The 20,000-nt window shown below is 46.7% G+C and overlaps 1 protein-coding gene across 5 annotated transcripts in view; it reads right to left on the reverse strand.

Annotated features, from left to right (window-relative positions):
* The window catches only part of Girdin (protein girdin), a 348,114-nt gene that overhangs the window by 57,868 nt on the left and 270,246 nt on the right, over positions 1–20,000 (reverse strand). For all 5 annotated transcript variants that reach the window (XM_070113403.1, XM_070113393.1, XM_070113389.1 and 2 more), the window contains exon 4: positions 6,145–6,357. In XM_070113403.1, the coding sequence (XP_069969504.1) occupies positions 6,145–6,357 (213 nt within the window). The remainder of the gene's footprint in view (positions 1–6,144; positions 6,358–20,000) is intronic.

The raw sequence follows: 20,000 nt of genomic DNA on the forward strand, positions 1-20,000 counted from the left end.
GGGGAGGGGGAGGGAGAGATGGTAGAAGAGAGGAAATGAAAGATGGAAAGATAGAGAAAGGGGGGAGAGAGAAAAAAGGAGAAAACGGCCAAAGGCAAGGAAAATAAAAGGGAGAGGGAGGAGGGAGAGGAAGATGTGACAGAAAAGAGAGAGAGAGAGAGAGATGAAAAAAATAGGGAGAGGAAGGGTGGAAGAGAGGGCGACGAACAATGGGAGAGAGAGGGTGAAGGAGAGTGTGTGAGGGACAAAGAAAAAGAGCGATAGGGAGAGGAGAAAAGTGGAGAGGTGGATAGAGGATTCAAATTCATATTCAAACACTTTATTCCACTAATTACAATGGGTATTCTCTTTACATATAAGGTGTTTACACAATGTATAGGATGCTATGAACATAGGACTGGAAGGAGTTAGGAAACGAAAGGGAAGGAGGGAGAGAAAGAGAAAGTGAGAGAGGGGGGGAAGGAGAAGGGAAAGAGAGAAGGAGAGGGAGGGAGGGAGGGAGGAAGGAGAGAGAAAGGGAGAGGGAGAGAGAGGGAGAGGGAGAGGGAGAGAGAGAGAGGTAGAGATAGAGAGAGAGGTAGAGATAGAGAGAGAGATAGAGAAAGAGAGAGAGAGAGAGAGAGAGAGAGAGAGAGAGAGAGATAGAGAGAGAGAGAGAGAGAGAGACAGAGAGAGAGAGAGAGAGAGAGAGAGAGAGATAAGAGAGTCAGAGAGACAGAGAGACAGAGACAGAGAATCAGAGTCAGACAGACAGACACAGCGGGCGAGAGAACGAACGAGATATAGAGAGGGCAAAAAAAAAAAAAAACGCGAGCGAAAGAGAGATAAAGAAGCCGAAAGAGAACCACGAGAAAAAAGAGAGCTATAACTCATCCCCAAATAACATGTGCAACTTATCATGAGACGGAGCAACAAGTATTACTCGCATTCCGCATCATCATCATGCGCGCGCACACACACACACACACACACACACACACACACACACACACACACACACACGCACACGCACACGCACACACAACGCACGCACACACGCATACCAAGTGAAGAAGTACCCCGACACAAGACACAAACATACACACATGCGTTTATATACACATTTACATACCTGCATTCTAGAGCCCTTGGAATGCAAGCACAGACATTTTATTCCACACACGTGAGAAATCGTAAGAACATGCATACATTACCCTCTACCCCCCCCTCCACCCCTCTCTACCCCTCTCCCACCTCATACCCCACCCTAAAGACAGCCTCTACCTCCCTCTCCCCCTCCCCCTCCCCTTTTCCCCCACCTACCCATTCCCAGACTTCCTCCCCAAACACACACCTCTCTCTCTCCCTCTCCACCACCTCCTCCCCCAAACACACACTCCCCCTCCCAATACCCCTCTTCCTCTCCCCCACCTCCCACCCCAAACACACACAAACTCCCCCTTCCCATCCCCCTCTCCCTCTCCCCATCCTCCTACCCTAAACACACACACACACACACCCTCCCCCTCTTCCTCACCCTCCTCCCCCAAAACACACTTCTCCCCTTCCCACCCCTTATTCCTTCTCCCACACTACCCAAGACTCCCACACCCGTCCCCCTCACCCCACCACCTACCCCAAACACGCACACTCCCCACTTCCTTCCCCATCCCCTCTCCCTCCCCCACCTCCTACCCCAAACACGCACACTCCCCCTCCCTTTCCCCCTTCCCTCCCCCCCCCAACCTCCTACCCTAAACACACTCCCCCTCCCCCTCCCACCCCATCACCACCTCCCCTGAACCCATACCCCTCTCCCTCCCTCACCTCCTACCCCAAACACGCACACTCCCCCATCCCCCCTCCCCTTCCCCATCCCCTCTCCCTCCCCCACCAACCTCCTAACCCAAACACACTCCCCCTCCCCCTCCCCCTCCCACCCCATCACCACCTCCCCTGAACCCATGCCCCTCTCCCTCCCTCACCTCCTACCCCAAACACGCACACTCCCCCCCCTCCCCATTCCTCTCCCTCACCCTCCAACCTCCTACCCCAAACACACTCCCCTCCCCTTCCCCCACCACCTCCCCTTCCCCATCCCCCTCTCCCTCCCTCACCTCCTACCCCAAACACGCACACTGCCCTCCCCCCCCCTTCCCCATCCCCCTCCCTCTCCCTCCCCCCAACCTCCTACCCTAAACACACTTCCCCCTCCCCCTCCCCCCCCATCACCACCTCCCCTGAACCCATACCCCTACCGGCCATCAAACACACTAATTTCTCCCGAAGAGCAACAAAGACGACAAGGAATTTCACTTTTCTTTACACGCTTTTGCCAAATAACACGTTGCGTCACAGCGGGGGGATGCAGACGCGCCAGCCTGCAATCTGTGACTTTGCGAAAATGTCTGTATGCTTTATGAAATACAGATATATAGCGTAATTGATAGCTTCTTGAGATATAAAATTGATTTCCTAACGCGATGATGAGGTGGTATTTCGTAAATAAAAAAAAAAAAAACACTTGTCCGAACAGCGTCGTATCGAACATTATTTGTTTATTTATGAATTTTCTTCACGATTATCTATCTTTCCAATTTTCTCTTGGTTGGTGTCTCACGATATTTCTTAGTCGATTTTTGTCCATTTTCTTATCGTAATCATTGTTCTAGTTACTGCTACCATGATCATTCGTAACTTCATTAATTACATAATTGAAATCGAAATATTGTATAATTCTACTAGATACAAAGAATCTCTCTCTCTCTCTCTCTCTCTCCTCTCTCTCTCTTTCTCTTTCTCTCTCCCTCTCCCTCTCCCTCTCTCTCTTCTTTCTCTCTCCTCCCCTCTTCCCTCTCTCTCTCTCCCTCTCCCCTTTCTCTCTTTCTCTCTCCCTCCCCCCTTTCTCTCTCTCTCTCTCCCTCCCTTCTTTCTCTCCCTCTCCCTCTCCCTCTCCTCCCGATTTTTATTTTCTACCATCAACTGATACCATTAACTTCCATAAGTTTCCAACGCTCATCCCCGGCAGCTTCGTACCCTAGACGCAAGAACCCCGGGATAATCTTCGCCTTAATTACCCTAATTACCCTACTCCAGATGAGGTGGGGAGGTAATTAGTCCGTCTGTTTATGCTTTGTCTGTCTATCTCACTGACTGACTGAGTGACTGTCTCCGTTTCTCTACGTTTGAGCTTCTTTCTAAATATGCAGATAATCTTCACTTATTCTTCTTGTCTCTCTCTTCTTCTCTCCATCTTTTTTTCTCCTCGTTTCTCCACTTTCCTCCAGCTGCGCTTCTTTCTAAATATGCAGATAATCTTCTCTCGCTTATTCTTTTTCTACCTTTCTTCTCTTCCATTGTCTTTCTCCTCCTCTCTCCACTCTCATCCAACTGCGCTTCTTTCTAAATATACCGATAATCTTTTCTTCACTTCTCTCCCCATCTTCTTTCTCCTCCTTTCTCCACTCCCTCCCCCCAACGCGTCACAACCCAACCTTGCCCATAGTTTATCACAATTCTTCTTATTCTTCTCCGCTGTTACGTCACGCCCCGACCTTGCCAGGGTTCTCACGCGCACTGCCGAGACAAAGACAAACACCGTGTCGCTATCCATCAATTTTGAAAGGAAAAAAAAGTAAAAACAAAAAAAGAAAAATGAAGCAAAGTCGTAATAAATCAATTGCTTAAAGAATTTACACAGTTAGGACTGGTGTTTATCCAGATTGTCAGCTTGAGAAATCGATTACACAACCCTGGATTATAACGTGGTCGCCCTAACAAAGGGTTGAACAATCGTGCCGCATTGAATGTGATAAAAATAATGGTAAAAAAAGGCTTCAAAGACATGTACGGCGACATAATCAACCCGATGATAAAACGAGAAAAGTAAAATAAAGTAGTAATAAAGGGTAGCGAACGCATTAATGGGTATAATAAGAGACATGACGACGGCTTAACCCTTCATCATGCGAACTATTGTTTTGCGAAGAACAAAGAGAAAACGGCCTTTTCGAACATTGAATTTACTCTTGTTGACAACACAAAACATTAAATAAAAAATGCATATACCCGAACAATCTTGTAATCATTAGTGTGTGTACATGTGTATGTATGTTCGCGTGTGTGTATATATGGAGAGAGATAGAGATAGATAGATAGATAGATAGATAGATAGAGAGAGAGAGAGAGAGAGAGAGAGAGAGAGAGAGAGAGAGAGAGAGAGAGAGAGAGAGATACACAGACAGATAGAGAGAGAGACAGAGGCAGGTAGAGAGACAGACAGACAGAGAGCCAGACAGGTAGCTACATGCGTATGTCTAACCCAAGGTATGCAAGACAAAGCAGGTATGTGTAAGGGGAGGGTGAGTTAGAAATTAGAGGGAGTGGGGAGGGAGGAGTGTGAGGGGGGAGGGGGGTGCAAGGGACGCGTTCAGGACACTGATCTCCTTTACCCCCCCCCCCTCTTCACCACCACCTCCACCTCCTCCTCCTCCTCCTCCTCCTCCTCCTCCTCCTCCTCCTCCTCCTCCTCTTCAGCCTCCTTCCCACATCTGAAGGAGGTGCCAAAACAGGGAAGGGAGGGAAAGGGGGGGAGGGGAGTGGTGGGGAACGAGATGGAGGAAGATGAAGGATCGTAGAAGAAGGTCTTAACGTCCCTCTTCCTCCCCTGCACCTATCTCCACCTTCCTTGCCGCCCCCTATCAAACCGTTTTAAAAGGAGGAGGCAGAGAAAAGGGAAGAACGAAGAAAGGGAGGAACGAAGAGGGGGGAAGGGAGGAGGACGAACAGTGAGGGGGAGAGGGAGAGGAGGGTGGGGGAGAGGGAGAATGAGGGGGAGAGAGAGAGAGGGGGAGAGTGAGGGGAGGGAGAAAGAGGGGGAGAGGGAGAGGGAGAGTGAGGGGGAGGGAGAGGACGGAGAGGGAGAGTGAGGGGGAGAGGGAGAGGAGGGAGGGAGAGGGAGAGAGGGGGAAGAGCTGGGCATCGGTTACGCTCCACCGCTACTCCGGGTTCTTGTCCTGCGTGCCCCGGGGCGAAATCGGGAGGAGAGAGAGGGAAAAAAAGGGGAAAAGTATCTGGGGGAAGTAATGACTCTACTCCTCCTTATCTTCTTTAAGAGCGCTCTCGAGGGTCCACGGGCCACGGGCACCAGGACGCGGGCCTCGAGAACCTTTTAGATCTCCTCGGCCTTTAAACTCTCCAAAAACCTCCTCCAGGACGCCTCCCCCTTCCCCTCTTCACCCCCTCCTCCCTCCTTGCGCACACGCACACACACAAACACACAGACACACAGACACAGACACAGACACAGACACAGACACACACACACACACACACACACACACACACACACACACACACAAGCCCTTGGGGTCGTTCACACAACTTAATTCCTAGCGACGTAAAGTCTAAATCATCTTAACAGCTCCTCATAAACGTTTAATAGGAGAGGGAGGGGGTGTGGGAGAGAGATTGAGAAAGAGAGAAAACGAGAACAAGAGAGAGAGAGAGAGAGAGAGAGAGAGAGAGAGAGAGAGAGAGAGAGAGAGAGAGAGAGAGAGAGAGAGAGAGAGAGAGAGAGAGAGAGATAATGGAGCGAGACTCAGAAATAGTGAGCAAACAATAGCACGAAAGATTTAGTAAAAAAAAAAAAAAAAAAAAAAAACTAATAATGACAACCCCAGCTCATCTCCCCCAACCACCTACTCCCACTCCACTCCATTCCATCACACCTCCTCCTCCTCCTCCCCTTCCCATCGCCCTCCCACTTCACTCCCCCACATCTCCTCCTCCTCCTCTTCCTCTTCTTCTTCCTTCTCCTCCTCCCCCTCCCCCTCCTCCTCGTCCTCCTCCTCCTCCTCCCCCTCCCCTCCCCCTCCCCCTCCCCCTCCACCTCCACCTCCACCTCCACCTCTTCCCCCTCCCCCTCCTCCTCCTCCTCCTCCCCTCCTCCCCCTTCCTCCACCTCCACCTCCACCTCCACCTCCACCTCCTCCTCCACCTCTTCCTCCACCTCCACTTCCTCCACCTCCACTTCCTCCACCTCCACTTCCTCCACCTCCACTTCCTCCACCTCCACTTCCTCCACCTCCACTTCCTCCACCTCCACTTCCTCCACCTCCACTTCCTCCACCTCCCCCTCCCCCACCCCCTGTCCCTCGACCTTACCTCCTTGATACACTCGACGATGGAGTGCTGGGTCACGAGGTCGAGCTTCTTGATGTTGTCGATGACGTCCTCCTTCCTGGGCGACTGCACGGCGCACCCGAGCACCAGCAGGAGGAGCTGCCGCACTTCGGGGACGCCCGCCGCGCCCTCGCCCGCCCGCGACACCTTGACCACGTCCGGCAGCCGCAGCACCACCGACTGGTTCAGCACATCCTGGAGGGGGAGGGAGAAGACTGGCGGTAATTATGAGGACGGCGATGAGATACCATGCGTGATAAAGATAATATAGATATATACTCATTATAAACATAGATACTCGTATTAAACATACATGCGAATAATAAGCATACATAATAATAAAGATACACACTAATCATAAAGATATACATACTAATAATAAACATACATACTAATAAAGAAACATACTAATCATAAAGTTATACATACAAATAACAATTATAAAAACTAATAAAAAAGATACATACTAATAATAATGGTGCATATTCGTAATAAAGATACATACTAATAATAAAGATATGCATTCGTAATAAAGGTACATCCTCATAATAAAGATACATTCATATAGATGCGTGGCCATAACAAAGACACACGCAAAGAATAACAAGGATACACATAAATAATAACATAGATGAATATATAATGATGATAACGGCACACAAATAACGAGAAACTTACACACAAAACAACTACAAAGACACATAACGAACACCGCAAACGAGTATACACAAACCACGCACAAAATACAACGAAATACACACCAAGACTATAAATACAACACGACACCAAAGACAGCCGCAAAAAAAAAAAATAATAATAAAAAATAATAAAAAAACAATCAATCAATCCTGAAAGACACAAGGTAAACAACAATTAAACCTTTCGAAACAACGAAATCAAGACCAACCAAACAAGAACAAAACTCACGACAACGGCATTAAGATGTCTCGCCGAAACGTAATACTTAGGGTCCTGTCATGGCCGACATGACCTGGCTGACGACGGGGAAGGGGGAGGGGAGATGTAGGAGGTAGGGGGCGAGAGGAGAAAGGGAGGTGAGAAGGAGAGATGGGGGAGGGGGGAAGAGAGGAGAGAAGAGAAGGGAGGAGAAGGGCGTGGGGAAAGGAGGGAGGGGCGAGAGGGAAAGGGAGGGGGAAGGGGAACGAGAGGAGGGAGGGGAATGAAAGGAGGGAGGGGAATGAGAGGAGTGAGGGGAATGAGAGGAGAGAGGGCAATGAGAGGAGGGAAGAGAAGGAAGGAGAAGGGAGTGGGGAAAGGAGGGAGAGGGCGAGAGGGAAAGAAAGGGAAAAGGGATTTAGGGGGAGGGGCGAGAGGGAAAGGAAGGGAGTAGGTGTAGGGATGAAAGGGAGAGGGAAGAGAGGAGAGGAAAAGAGAAAATAGAAGAGAGTGGGGACGAGAGGGAAAGAAAGAAGAAATGAAGGGGAGAAGAATCGATAGTGGAAGGAAGGGGAAAAGAGAGAGGGAGACCAGATGGAAAAGGAGGGTAGCCGGAGGAGTGGGGCGAGAGGGAAAGGGCAGGAGAGACAAGGGGGGGAGGGGGGGAAGTCGTGACCCTCACATGTCAGTCAATCAGCAGCCACCCCCTCCTCTCCTCCCCCTCCTATACCCCCTTTCCCTAAATAACCTCATCCGTAGGTAAGACTAGGAGGGTATTTGGGACAAGGAGGGGGGGAGGGGTGGTGGTACTCGTAAGAGGGGAGGAGGGTAGGTATTCAGGGTAAGGCAGTTGGGAGAAGAATATCTAGGGGTGGCTGTGTGTGTGTGTGGGGGGATGCTAAGGCTTGGGGGCAAAGAAGGTCGAGGGCAGACGGGGGGAGGTGGTGGTGGGGGGGGGGGGGGTATTTGTTTACAGTCTCTAGCCGGGAGTCAAAGGAGCGACCTGTCAATCATCCCGTCAAGGTAATATTCCCAGGCCGGCGCACGGATTCCCACGATCGGGGGGGAAGGGAGTGGGGAGGTGTCTACGAAAGTGACATCGCCTCGAGATGAAAGTGAAGTGAAGTTTGATTGACTGGCGCTTTTCTCTTTTATGTTACAAGTTCCCTTTTCTCTATATTTGTTAATCTTCCCTACTCTTTCTGTTCCTCGTTCATCCATCCTCTTTTTCCTTAGCTATCGGTCTGTTCCTTTCTCTCACCCCCCCCCCTTCTCTCTGTCTCTGTCTCTGTCTCTGTCTCTGTCTCTGTCTCTGTCTCTGTCTCTGTCTCTGTCTCTGTCTCTGTCTCTGTCTCTGTCTCTGTCTCTGTCTCTGTCTCTGTCTCTGTCTCTGTCTCTGTCTCTGTCTCTCTCTCTCTCTCTACCCTCAACTCAAATAGCCATTCTCATTCGCTCTCTCCGTCCTTTCTTAGGACGGAGGGAGAATGAGAGAGAGAGAGAAAAGAGGGAAGAGAGGAGAGAGAGAGAAAAGAGGGAAGAGAGGAGAGAGAAAAAAAAGAGAGGAGAGGAGAGGAGAGGAGAGGAGAGGAGAGGAGAGGAGAGGAGAGGAGAGGAGAGGAGAGGAGAGGAGAGGAGAGGAGAGGAGAGGAGAGGAGAGGAGAGAGGAGAGGGAGAGGAGAGGAGAGGAGAGGAGAGAGAGAGAGAGAGAGAGAGAGAGAGAGAGAGAGAGAGAGAGAGAGAGAGAGAGAGAGAGAGAGAGAGAGAGAGAGAGAGAGAGAGAGAGAGAGAGAGAGAGAGAGAGAGGAGGGAGGGGGAGTGAGTGAGTGAGTGAGGGAGGGAGAGAGGGATTAGAGAGAGAGATGGAAAAATAAAGAATAAAAGAATAAACAAGGGAGGAATAGAAGAAGAAAAACAATCTTGTTGCTTTTAACCTTCCTCATTGTTATCAAATATGCAAAGTTTATAAGAACTACATGTTGACGCTCTGGAGTTTTCAATTTAAAAAAAAGAGGAAAAAAGGATTTTCCTAATTATGTTTAATGATGCATTCGCCTCCCTTGCACACTGTTTACCATCTCTAAAACGAAAAAAAAGGAAATTAAGAGAAAAAAGTTTTTAGAAAATAATTTAATCTTGCCGAAGAAGATAAGAAAGACAAAGCGTTTAATCTTGCTCCCTCTCTCTATCTATTTATCTATCTATTTATTTATCTAGCTAGCTATCTTGCTATTTATCTGAGTACATATAACACAAACATATATAAATATATATGCATACACACATACATACATACAAATTTGCATGCATATATATGTATTTGCATATAAATCTGTTTGCGTGTATGTGTGCGTGCGTGCGTGCGTGCGTGCGTGCGTGTGTGTGTGTGTGTGTGCGCGTGCGTGTGTGTGTGTGTGTGCGTGCGTGTGTGTGTGCGTACACGTATTTGCGTGCATGTGTAAACACTGTCCTCCCCACCTTTCACCACATCTACCCACTCCCACCAGACCACCAACCACAACCACATCCTCATTCACAACCGCCATGAGCCCCCCCCCGTACCCCCCACCCCCCAAATCACAACAGCTCGTAAGGCTTCGCGGCGAGATATTAGGTACAGATTAGGCACTTTAGGGTTTCTGGGGACAGCACTGCGCGCCCGCATTGGCGACGAACGACCCTCCAAAGCTGGAATAAAAAGAGAGGGAGGGAGGGAGGAAGGGAAACAGGGGAGGGGAAGAGGGAGGGAGGAAGGGAGACAGGGGAGGGAGTGAGAGAAAGCAGAGGGAGGGAGGAAGGGAGAGAAGGCAGGGGGAAGGAGGGAGGGAGAGAGAACAAGAGAAAAAGAGTGAGAAAACGAGAGAAGAAAAAAACGAGAAAAAAGAGAACGAAAGAGAACAATACCTAATCACCCCCCCCGCATCCAAACACACCTATCCTTCCAATTACAAACTCCACCCCCTGTCCCCCAACATTACACCCCCTCTCCACCAAACACCCCCCCAACCTCCCCCAATCAATCCCCCTTATCCTTCGCCCTTCTATCCACCCGCCCTCCCTTACAAACCATCCGTCATGTTCTCCAAATTGTTCTCCACAAAATCAACAACAAAAAATAACAAATAATTATCCCCAACCGCTCTACTGCCTCGTCAAATAACTTTTAGCTCTTAACAACCGCCCACGCTGACCATTGTTACGATGACGACGCCGGGATAGGAGGTTGGGCGGGGGTGGGGTTGGGGGTTGGGGGTTGGGGAGTGGAGTAAAGGGGAAGATCTGACGGGGGAATAGAAATGAAGTGAAAATAATAATAATAATAATAATAATAATAATAATAATAATAATAATAATAATAATAATAATAATAATAATAATAATGATAATAATAGTAATCATAGTAATTATAACAAAATTAGTAATAAAAATAACAGTAACAATAGTAATAATAACAATTGTAATAATGATAATAATATAATAATGATAATAACGCAAACACAAAAACAAACACAACAACACAAGAATAAAAACAACGCAAATGCACAAACACTTTTAAAAATGTAATCATAGATATAAAATTATTTCTAAAAACCTAAAACAACCTACAACAAATACAACGACAACTACAACCAACAACAACCCTCCCTCAAGGTCACACCACCTGAGGCGAACGTACTAGAACCTCTGCTGCGAGCCCATGTCACCGCCATTCACAAAAAACGATAAAGCCCCCCCCCCCCCATTATCTACGGTACAACCTAAAGTCCTAAGATGTAGTACATACAGTTTACTATCAATGATGGAGATGGTGGTGATGATGGTGATGGTGGTGGAGATGATGATGGTGGTGGTGATGATGGTGGTGGTGGAATTAATGGTGGTAATGATGATGATGATGATGATGATGATGATGATGATGATGATGATGATGATTGATGATGATGATGATTGATGATGATGATGATGATGATGATGATGATGATGATGATGATGATGATGATTGATGATGATTGATGATGATGATGATGATTGATGATGATGATGATGATGATGATGATGATGATGATGATGATGGTGATGATGGTGACGGTGCTGACGGTGGTGGTGGTGGTGGTGGTGGTGGTGGTGGTGATGATGACGATGATGACGATGACGCCAAATCATCACCACTCAACATTCCAACCTTCGCCGGACCTTGACAAACTCCCAACCGCCCAAATAAACAAACAACATGGCAGCGAAATCCACCACCCAAAGACGCGACGCCTAATTATGCAAATCGTCCTATGGTTTACAAGGGGAATTATCATTTAACGTCCCCTTGGGTCTCCGGCCACAACGACCAACCCCCTCCCCCCTCTCTCTATCCCACCATATCTCCCCACAGTCTATTTCTCCCTCAAATACCATTTCTTCTCTTCCCCCTCCATCCCAACCCCAATCCCTCTTTTTTCTTTTTCATTTCCCCAAACCCCCACCTTGCCTCCCCCTTTCCATTCCCCACCAGCATCTTTCTTGTCACCAAACCCACTCTTTTCTCTCATCCTGGTACCCCTCTCCCAAACCCCATACCCTCTTTCTCCTCATCCACACCACCACCCTATCCCCCTCCTCCATTCAATTACTCCCATAACCCTCCACTCCAAAACCTCACCCTTTCTCCTTCTCCCTCAAACCCCCGTTCCACCCAACCCTTTCCCCTTCCCTTTTCAAACCCCCATTCTACCCTCTCTACTTTTCCCTTCATCCTCATCCCCCTCCTTCCACCTACCCTTTTCCCTTCCCCCTTCAAACCCCCATTCTACCCTCTCTACTTTCCCCTTCTCCCTCAAAACCCCAGAACTCCCAACCCCACACCTTTCCACCACCCCCAGGTCTACCCACCCTCCCTCCTCCTCCTCCTCCTCCCTTCCTCCTCCTCCTCCTCCTCCTCCTCCTCCTCCTCCTCCTCCTCCTTCCTCCCTTCCTCCTCCTCCTCCTCCTCCTTCCTCCTCCTCCTCCTCCTCCTCCTCCTCCTCCCTCCTCCTCCCTCCTCCTCCTCCTCCTCCCCTTCCTCCTCCTTCCTTCTCCCCCTTTCTTCCTCCTCCCTCCTCCTCCTTCCTCCTCCTTCCTCCTCCTTCCTTCCTCCTCCTTCCTTCCTCCTCCTTCCTCCTCCTCCCCTTCCTCCTCCTCCTCCTTCCTCCTCCTCCTCCCCTTCCTCCTCCTCCTCCCCTTCCTCCTCCTCCTCCCCTTCTTCCTCCTCCTCCTCCTCCTCCTCTTCCTCCTCCCTCCTCCTCCTCCTCCTTCCTCCTCCTCCTCCTCCAATTCCTCCTCCTCCTCCAATTCCTCCTCCTCCAATTCTTCCTCCTCCCCCAATTCCTCTTCCTCCTCCAATTCCTTCTTCCTCTCGCCTCCACCCCCCTCCTCTTCCTCCTCCAATTCCTTCTTCCTCCTCTTCCTCTTCCTCATCCAATTCCTCTTCCTCCTCCACTCCTCTTCCTCCTCCTCCTCCTCCTCCTCCTCCCTTCCTCCTCCTCCTTCCTCCTCCTCCTCCTTCCTTCCTTCCTCCTCCTCCTCCTTCCTCCTCCTTCCTCCTCCTCCTCCTCCCTCCTCCTCCTCCCTTCCTTCCCTTCCTTCTCTTCCTCCTTCTCTCCTCCCTTCCTCCTCCTCCCTTCCTCCTCCCCTTCCTCCTCCCCTTCCTCCTCCTCCCCTTCCTCCTCCACCTCCTCCTCCCCCCCCTCCCCCTCCTCCTTATGCGTCATACGGCATGCCTAATGTACAGCGGGTAGCCCGTCGTTTAAAATTAGGCCTCGTGTAATTGGGTTCAAAGAATGCGTTATTCTGACGTTGCCGCGGGGAACGATCGGAAACGAATGACTTATGGCGGGTAGACAAGGAGGGAAGGGGGAGGGGGGGAGGAGGGAAGCAGGGAAGGAGGGGAAGGGAGGGGAGGAGGGAAGGAGGGAGGGGGAGGAGGGAAGGAGGGAGGGACGGGAGGGAGGGAAAGAGAAAAAGATTAAAAAATAGAGAGAGAGGGTGGGGAGGGAGGGAGAGAGAGAGGGAAAGGGAAAGAGAGAGAGAGAGAGAGAGAGAGAGAGAGAGAGAGAGAGAGAGAGAGAGAGAGAGAGAGAGAGAGAGAGAGAGAGAGAGAGAGAGAGAGAGAGAGAGAGAGAGAAAAGAGGGAGGAAGAAAAAGATTTAAAACCACGAAAGACAGAAGAGGGAAGACGAGAAAGAGAAAGAGATAGCAAAAGCGTCTTAGGATACTTCATCACACTTAATATTTCTAGTATGCTAGAGTTACCGGCGAATTATAATCACTGCCATAAATGATATATCTATAACCGTATTCATAACATTAAATCGCATATACATTGTAAATCAGCTGATGTAGCAATTACGCATATGATCAAAGTCAATTTATACCTAAATGCGATACATACAGCTCTCTTTCCATTAAACTCATGAATATAAAACAGCGCATTTATTCCGATGATGACGCTGATAAAAGTGATTCTAACACCGTAAATAACAAAACCCGGTAAAGATAAAAATGACACTAACAATAAAATAAAAAAGGCAAAGGTAAAATTGATACTAGAACGATAAACAAGATAAAAATGATACTAACAATAAAATAAAAAAGGCAAAGGTAAAATTGATACTAGAACGAAAAATAACATAAAACTGATACTAACACCGAAAATATAAAAAAGGGTAGAAGGAAAACTGACATAAACAACGAAACGAAACAACGGTAAAGGAAAAATTTATACTAACAACAATAATCAAAATCCTACTAATTATAAAAAGTGACACTAATAACGAAAAAAAAAACGTAAAGATAAAACTGATACCAACAAAATAAAATAAAAAAGTGTAAAGGTAAAATAGAGAATAACAGCGAAAATGAAAACTCCAATAATGATAAAAATGACACAAATAACGAAAAAAAAAACACGGATAAGATCATTCAGCGCAAAACTTCAGCCCAACCACACAAACTCCTCCAGACATCGACCGGCGCGAAACTCTACGGTCCCGGCCAGCCACGTTTCACTCTGGTTGACCTTTTGATGTCGCCGAGTTTAATAACGGACCACCGGATGGCATCACGTCCCGGGCACCTTGGAAATACAACCAATGGATAAATACAAAAATAAAAATCCTTTTCTTGAATTAGGTGAAAACATTGCTTATGAAAGTATATACGTTTTTTTTTTTTTTTTTTTTTTTTTTTTTGGGGGGGGGTCTTTAAACGAGAAAATATACATGGGATTAAACATATGCAAACAAATTACAAACTCAAGTATTAGGAGAAAACGTTCCAACGCTTAAATGATGCACTTTCTTTAAAATCGAAAAATAAAAAATATAAAAATTCAAAAGCAAAAATCAAGACGACCCGCGACAGGGGAGCAATTAGCGTGCTGTCGAGGATACAGACTTCTCCATCACGACCTGTCACGTGATCAGCGGGAGATGGAGGGAGGGAGGGAGGGAGGGAGGGAGGGAGGGAGGGAGGGAGGGAGGGAGGGAGGGACAATTAGAGGGAGGAAGGGAGGGAGGAGGAGGGAAGATGAAAGAGAGGAAGGGAACATGGGAGGGATGAATAGAGGAAGGGAACATGGGAGGGATGAATAGAGGGAGGAAACATGGGAGGAAGGAAGGGAGGGAGGGAACATCGGAGGGAGGGAGGTAAAAAGGTAAACATAGAAGGGAGGGAGGGGAAGGGCGGGAAAAAGAAAGGATAAAACACCTACTTACATCCATCCTGACTGCGCCACCTTTTTGTATCCGCGGAAAGTGGTGATATATGCCAGAGACGATTATCTAGGCGTCGGCTATAATTAACGTCAAGTAACGCGGATTTATGTTTGTGTATAAAAAAGCAGCTACACACACACACACACACACACACACACACACACACACACACACACACACACACACACACACACACACACACACACACACACACACACACACACACACACACATACACACACACACACACTCACACATACACACAGTATTTATTAACATCGCCAAACCGCTTACAGACAAACGGGAACAGCACGAAGCGACATGAGGACACAATACAGACATGGGGGTGAGGGGAGGAAGGGAAGTGGAGAAAGAGGTGGAAATGAGGAGAAAGAGGATGAGGAGTAGGAATAAGAGGAGGAGGAGGAGGAAGGGAAGGGGGAAGGGGGAAGGGGAAGGGAGGAGGAGGAGGAGGAAGGGAAGGGGAAGGAGGTAGAGATAGAGGATGAGGAGGTATAGGAGGAAGGAGTAGGAGGAGGAAGAGGTGAAAAAAGAATAAGAAGGGAATAAAAGATATTAGGAGTATGAAAGGGAGGAAGGTATGTAGGGGAAGAAGCACGTACTAGGGAATGGGGAATAGGGAGAGAAGGCGAAGGAGAGGTAGGGGGTGGGAGGTGGGGAATAAGCAAGGGGAGGGAGCGAAGAAGGGGGCGAGCGGAAGCGGGTTTTGGATCAGAAAACCTTCGGAATTCGCCAGAGGTCGTCGCTCTCCTGACCAGCTGCACCGCCACCTTCCTAACACATACACACACTCGCTCACACACTCACACACTCACACACTCTTACACTCACACACACACACACACACACACACACACACACACACACACACACTCACTCACTCACTCACTCACTCACTCACTCACTCACTCACTCACTTACTTACTTACTTACTTACTTACTTACTTACTTACTTACTTACTTACTTACTTACTTACTTACTTACTTACTTACTTACTTACTTACTTACTTACTCACTCACTCACTCACTCACTCACTCACTCACTCACTCACTCTCTCTCTCTCTCTCTCTCTCTCTCTCTCTCTCTCTCACGGCAGAGTGGAGATACTCGGAATACGTAGGCTGTGGGAGTGAATCAATGCGTGAGTGGGAATGGGGAGTGGGGAGGGAGTGAGTAGGGAGGAAGATAGGAACAGGAGCGGGGGGGATGGGGGAGGGAGGGAGGGAGGGAGGGAAAGAGAGAGAGAATGAGAGCGTGAGAGTGAGAGTGATTGAATGAATGAGGGAAGCTAAAACGTATGATCTTCTTATCTCTTTTCTCTCTCCCTCTTCCTCCTCCTTACCAATCCCCCCAAAACTTAACACAAAACAAACAAAATGCCAAACCGAAAAAAAAAAGAAAAAACGAGAGAAGATTAAAAAAAAAATCAATTAACGCCATTTAAACCGCTAGCCACATTTGCTCAGTCGACCTTCGTTTTTTTTTTCTCTCTCTCGCCCGTTTTCTTTGTTTGTTTATTTTTCTCAGGATGGCCTGCGACCTTTCCACGGGCAGAAATATCGCGAAATTGGCGGACCGAAGTGTTGAAAAAATGCGAGCGTTCCTTCCTGAAATCTCTCTTCGATTTGCACGAGCGAAATAAGTGGATACACGAGGCGAGAGTGCGGAGTTGTGTGTGTATATGGCTGTAGGAGTGTGAGAGTGTGTGCGTGAGAAGCGTAAGTATGAGGATTTGTGAGGTAAGTGTAAGTGTGAGAGCGTGCAAGAGGAAACGAGAGAAAAGACGAAAATAAATGAAAGACTTAGAAAGAAGACGGAAAAAATAAAGATATCGAAAGACACCTACCCAAAAAAAAAAAGGATAAACTGAAACAAACAAGATAAAATCAATCAGCAATCCACAAACAAACAAACAAAATAGGCACGCGCTGGGGGAAGGGAGGAGAGAGGAGGAGATGAGGGAGAGGCAAAACTAGGGCAACCCCAAATGAATCTTTAAAAAAAAAATAAACAAACAAAAAACAAAAAAACACAACGCATGCCCTCGCTCCTATGCAGAGACCTACATATATGGCCACATGGTAAAATTAGCCCGAGTGGTTCTGCGAGTGACCGGCCCCACATCCTGCGAGCTGCGGGGCCCTTCCAAAACGGGAGAAGTAATATAAAAGACAGTGAGAGAGCAGAGGAAGAAAAAAAAAAGAAAAAAGAAGAAAAAAAATAAACAGATAACGGTAAGTAAACAAAACCGGTTATGTACATCTAGCAGGCCTTGCACCGGCTTCCGGCCCTCACGCACAGGAGAGGTTACTGAGAGAGAGAGAGAGAGAGAGAGAGAGAGAGAGAGAGAGAGAGAGAGAGAGAGAGAGAGAGAGAGAGAGAGAGAGAGAGAGAGAGAGAGAGAGAGAGAGAGAGAGAGAAAGAGAGAGGGGGGGGGGGAAGAGAGGGGGAGGGAGCGGAAGGAGAGGGAGAGAGTGAGAGAAATTTGCAACTTCCGGTCGGGAGAGGGGCGACGGGGAAGAGGAGAAAGAGAAGGCAGGTGGGAAGGAAAAGAGGGGGAGCGAGACAGGGGAAGAGAGAGAATAGGATGGAAAAGGGGGAGTGGAGATGAAAGGGGAAAAAACGAAGAAAGGAGCAGAGAGTAAAAAAAAAAGAAGAAAAAAAAATGGTACGAAAATAAATAAAACTAATCAAAACGATAATCAAATAATAATGGTAAGAGAGACGGAGAAAAGAAAGGACGCGGAAAGTATTACAGATAAATTAGATGTATAAATATAAAATAACGGAAAATGCAAATAAAAACAGCATTCACGTAATTATCATTTCGAAATTAAAGAGAAGACAAATGACGGAAGACAAAAAACAATAAATGCACAAAGGACGTGAGAAGAGAAGGAAACAAGAAAAAAAGATACATAAACGAGAATGTAAATGATGCAAGACAAAAAAAAGTAAATAAACAAATGCAGAGGACGAGAGAAGAGAAGGAAACCGAAAAAAAAAGATACATAAACGAGAATATAAATGATGCAAGACAAAAAAAAGTAAATAAACAAAAGCACAGAGGACGTGAGAAGAGAAGGAAACAAGAAAAAAAAGATACATAAACGAGAATGTAAATGATGCAAGACAAAAAAAAAGTAAATAAACAAATGCACAGAGGACGTAAGAAGAGAAAGAAACTGAAGAAAAAAAAAAGATACATAAACGAGAATATAAATGATGCAAGACAAAAAAAAGTAAATAAACAAATGAAGAGGACGTGAGAAGAGAAGGAAACAAGAAAAAAAGATACATAAACGAGAATATAAATGATGCAAGACAAAAAAAAGTAAATAAACAAATGCAGAGGACGTGAGAAGAGAAGGAAACCGAAAAAAAAGATACATAAACGAGAATATAAATGATGCAAGACAAAAAAAAGTAAATAAACAAATGCACAGAGGACGAGAGAAGAGAAGGAAACCTAAAAAAAAGATAAATAAACGAGAATATAAATGATGCAAGACAAAAAAAAGTAAATAAACAAATGCACAGAGGACGTGAGAAGAGAAGGAAACCGAAAAAAAAAGATACATAAACGAGCATATAAATGATGCAAGACAAAAAAAAAGTAAATAAACAAATGCACAGAGGACGTGAGAAGAGAAGGAAACCGAAAAAAAAATACATAAACGAGAATATAAATGATGCAAGACAAAAAAAAGTAAATAAACAAATGCACAGAGGACGTGAGAAGAGAAGGAAACCTAAAAAAAAGATAAATAAACGAGAATATAAATGATGCAAGACAAAAAAAAGTAAATAAACAAATGCACAGAGGACGTGAGAAGAGAAGGAAACCTAAAAAAAAAAGATACATAAACGAGAATGTAAATGATGCAAGACAAAAAAAAAAGTAAATAAACAAATGCACAGAGGACGTGAGAAGAGAAGGAAACCTAAAAAAAAAGATACATAAACGAGAATATAAATGATGCAAGACAAAAAAAAAAAAGTAAATAAACAAATGCACAGAGGACGTGAGAAGAGAAGGAAACCGAAAAAAAAGATACATAAACGAGAATATAAATGATGCAAGACAAAAAAAAAGTAAATAAACAAATGCACAAAGGACGTGAGAAGAGAAGGAAACCGAAAAAAAAGATACATAAACGAGAATATAAATGATGCAAGACAAAAAAAAGTAAACAAATAAATGCACAAAGGACGTGGGGGGAAAAGCGGTTAAACCAAGAGAGGAGAAAAAAAAACACCATTTGTTTCTTGTCGGAACCAAGAGGAAACAAACAGCGAACTTTCACTCGGCAATTTGCGATTCCCCCGCGCAACGCACATCCATACTTGCATTAAAGTCTTTTTTTTTCGCTCATTCGCTCTCCGAGTTTCCCCCTCCCCCCTTTCCCCTTCCCGTCCTTGCTATTCCCCTTTCGTCTCCTCTTGACCCTTCACCCTCACCCCTCATTCGCTCTCCGAGTTCTGCCCTTCCCTCTTTCCCCTCCCTGCTATTCCCCTTTCGTCCCCTCTTCACCCTTCCCCCTCACCCCTCATTATCTCTCCTAACTCTCCCCCACCCGCTATTCCCCCTTCCCCTCACCCCTCATTCGCTCTCCTAGTTCTCCCTTCCCCTCGCCCTCCCTTCGCTATTCCCCTTTCGTCCCCTCTTCACCCTTCACCTTCACCCCCCATTTGGTCTCCCATAAAACACGCTTAGACAGTACGCCTTTTGTGACATCTCGCCCTCTCCGTCTTCCTCCCATTGCGTATTTTCTTTGTTGTGCTTATTATCTTTATCATTCTTCTTATTCTCTCATTTTTGCCTCCTCCCCCTCTAACCCCCTAAATCATCATTCTCATTACCATTGTGCTTCGTTGCGGCTTGTAATAATTTCAAGGTATGCCTGTATACCTGTACATGCGTACGCGCGTATTTGTGTACTAAGCGTATTTGTTACATGCCTTTTTACTTAATTCTATAATTCAGCTTTAAAGTTATAGATTTTTAGTCCGTTTTCCTCGTGTGCCTCCTTCCTTCTCCTCGTTCCATTCCTTATCACTATCGTTGCTTCCTCGTCCCCCTTGCATCACATATCCTCAACTACTTTGCTGCTCATGGCACCCGCTGCCCCACCTCCCTCACTGTCCCCTCACCTTCCTCCTCTCACTCTCCTCT

Source organism: Penaeus vannamei, chromosome 3 (assembly GCF_042767895.1).
Source record: "Penaeus vannamei isolate JL-2024 chromosome 3, ASM4276789v1, whole genome shotgun sequence".
NCBI classification, from domain to species: Eukaryota; Metazoa; Arthropoda; class Malacostraca; order Decapoda; family Penaeidae; genus Penaeus; species Penaeus vannamei.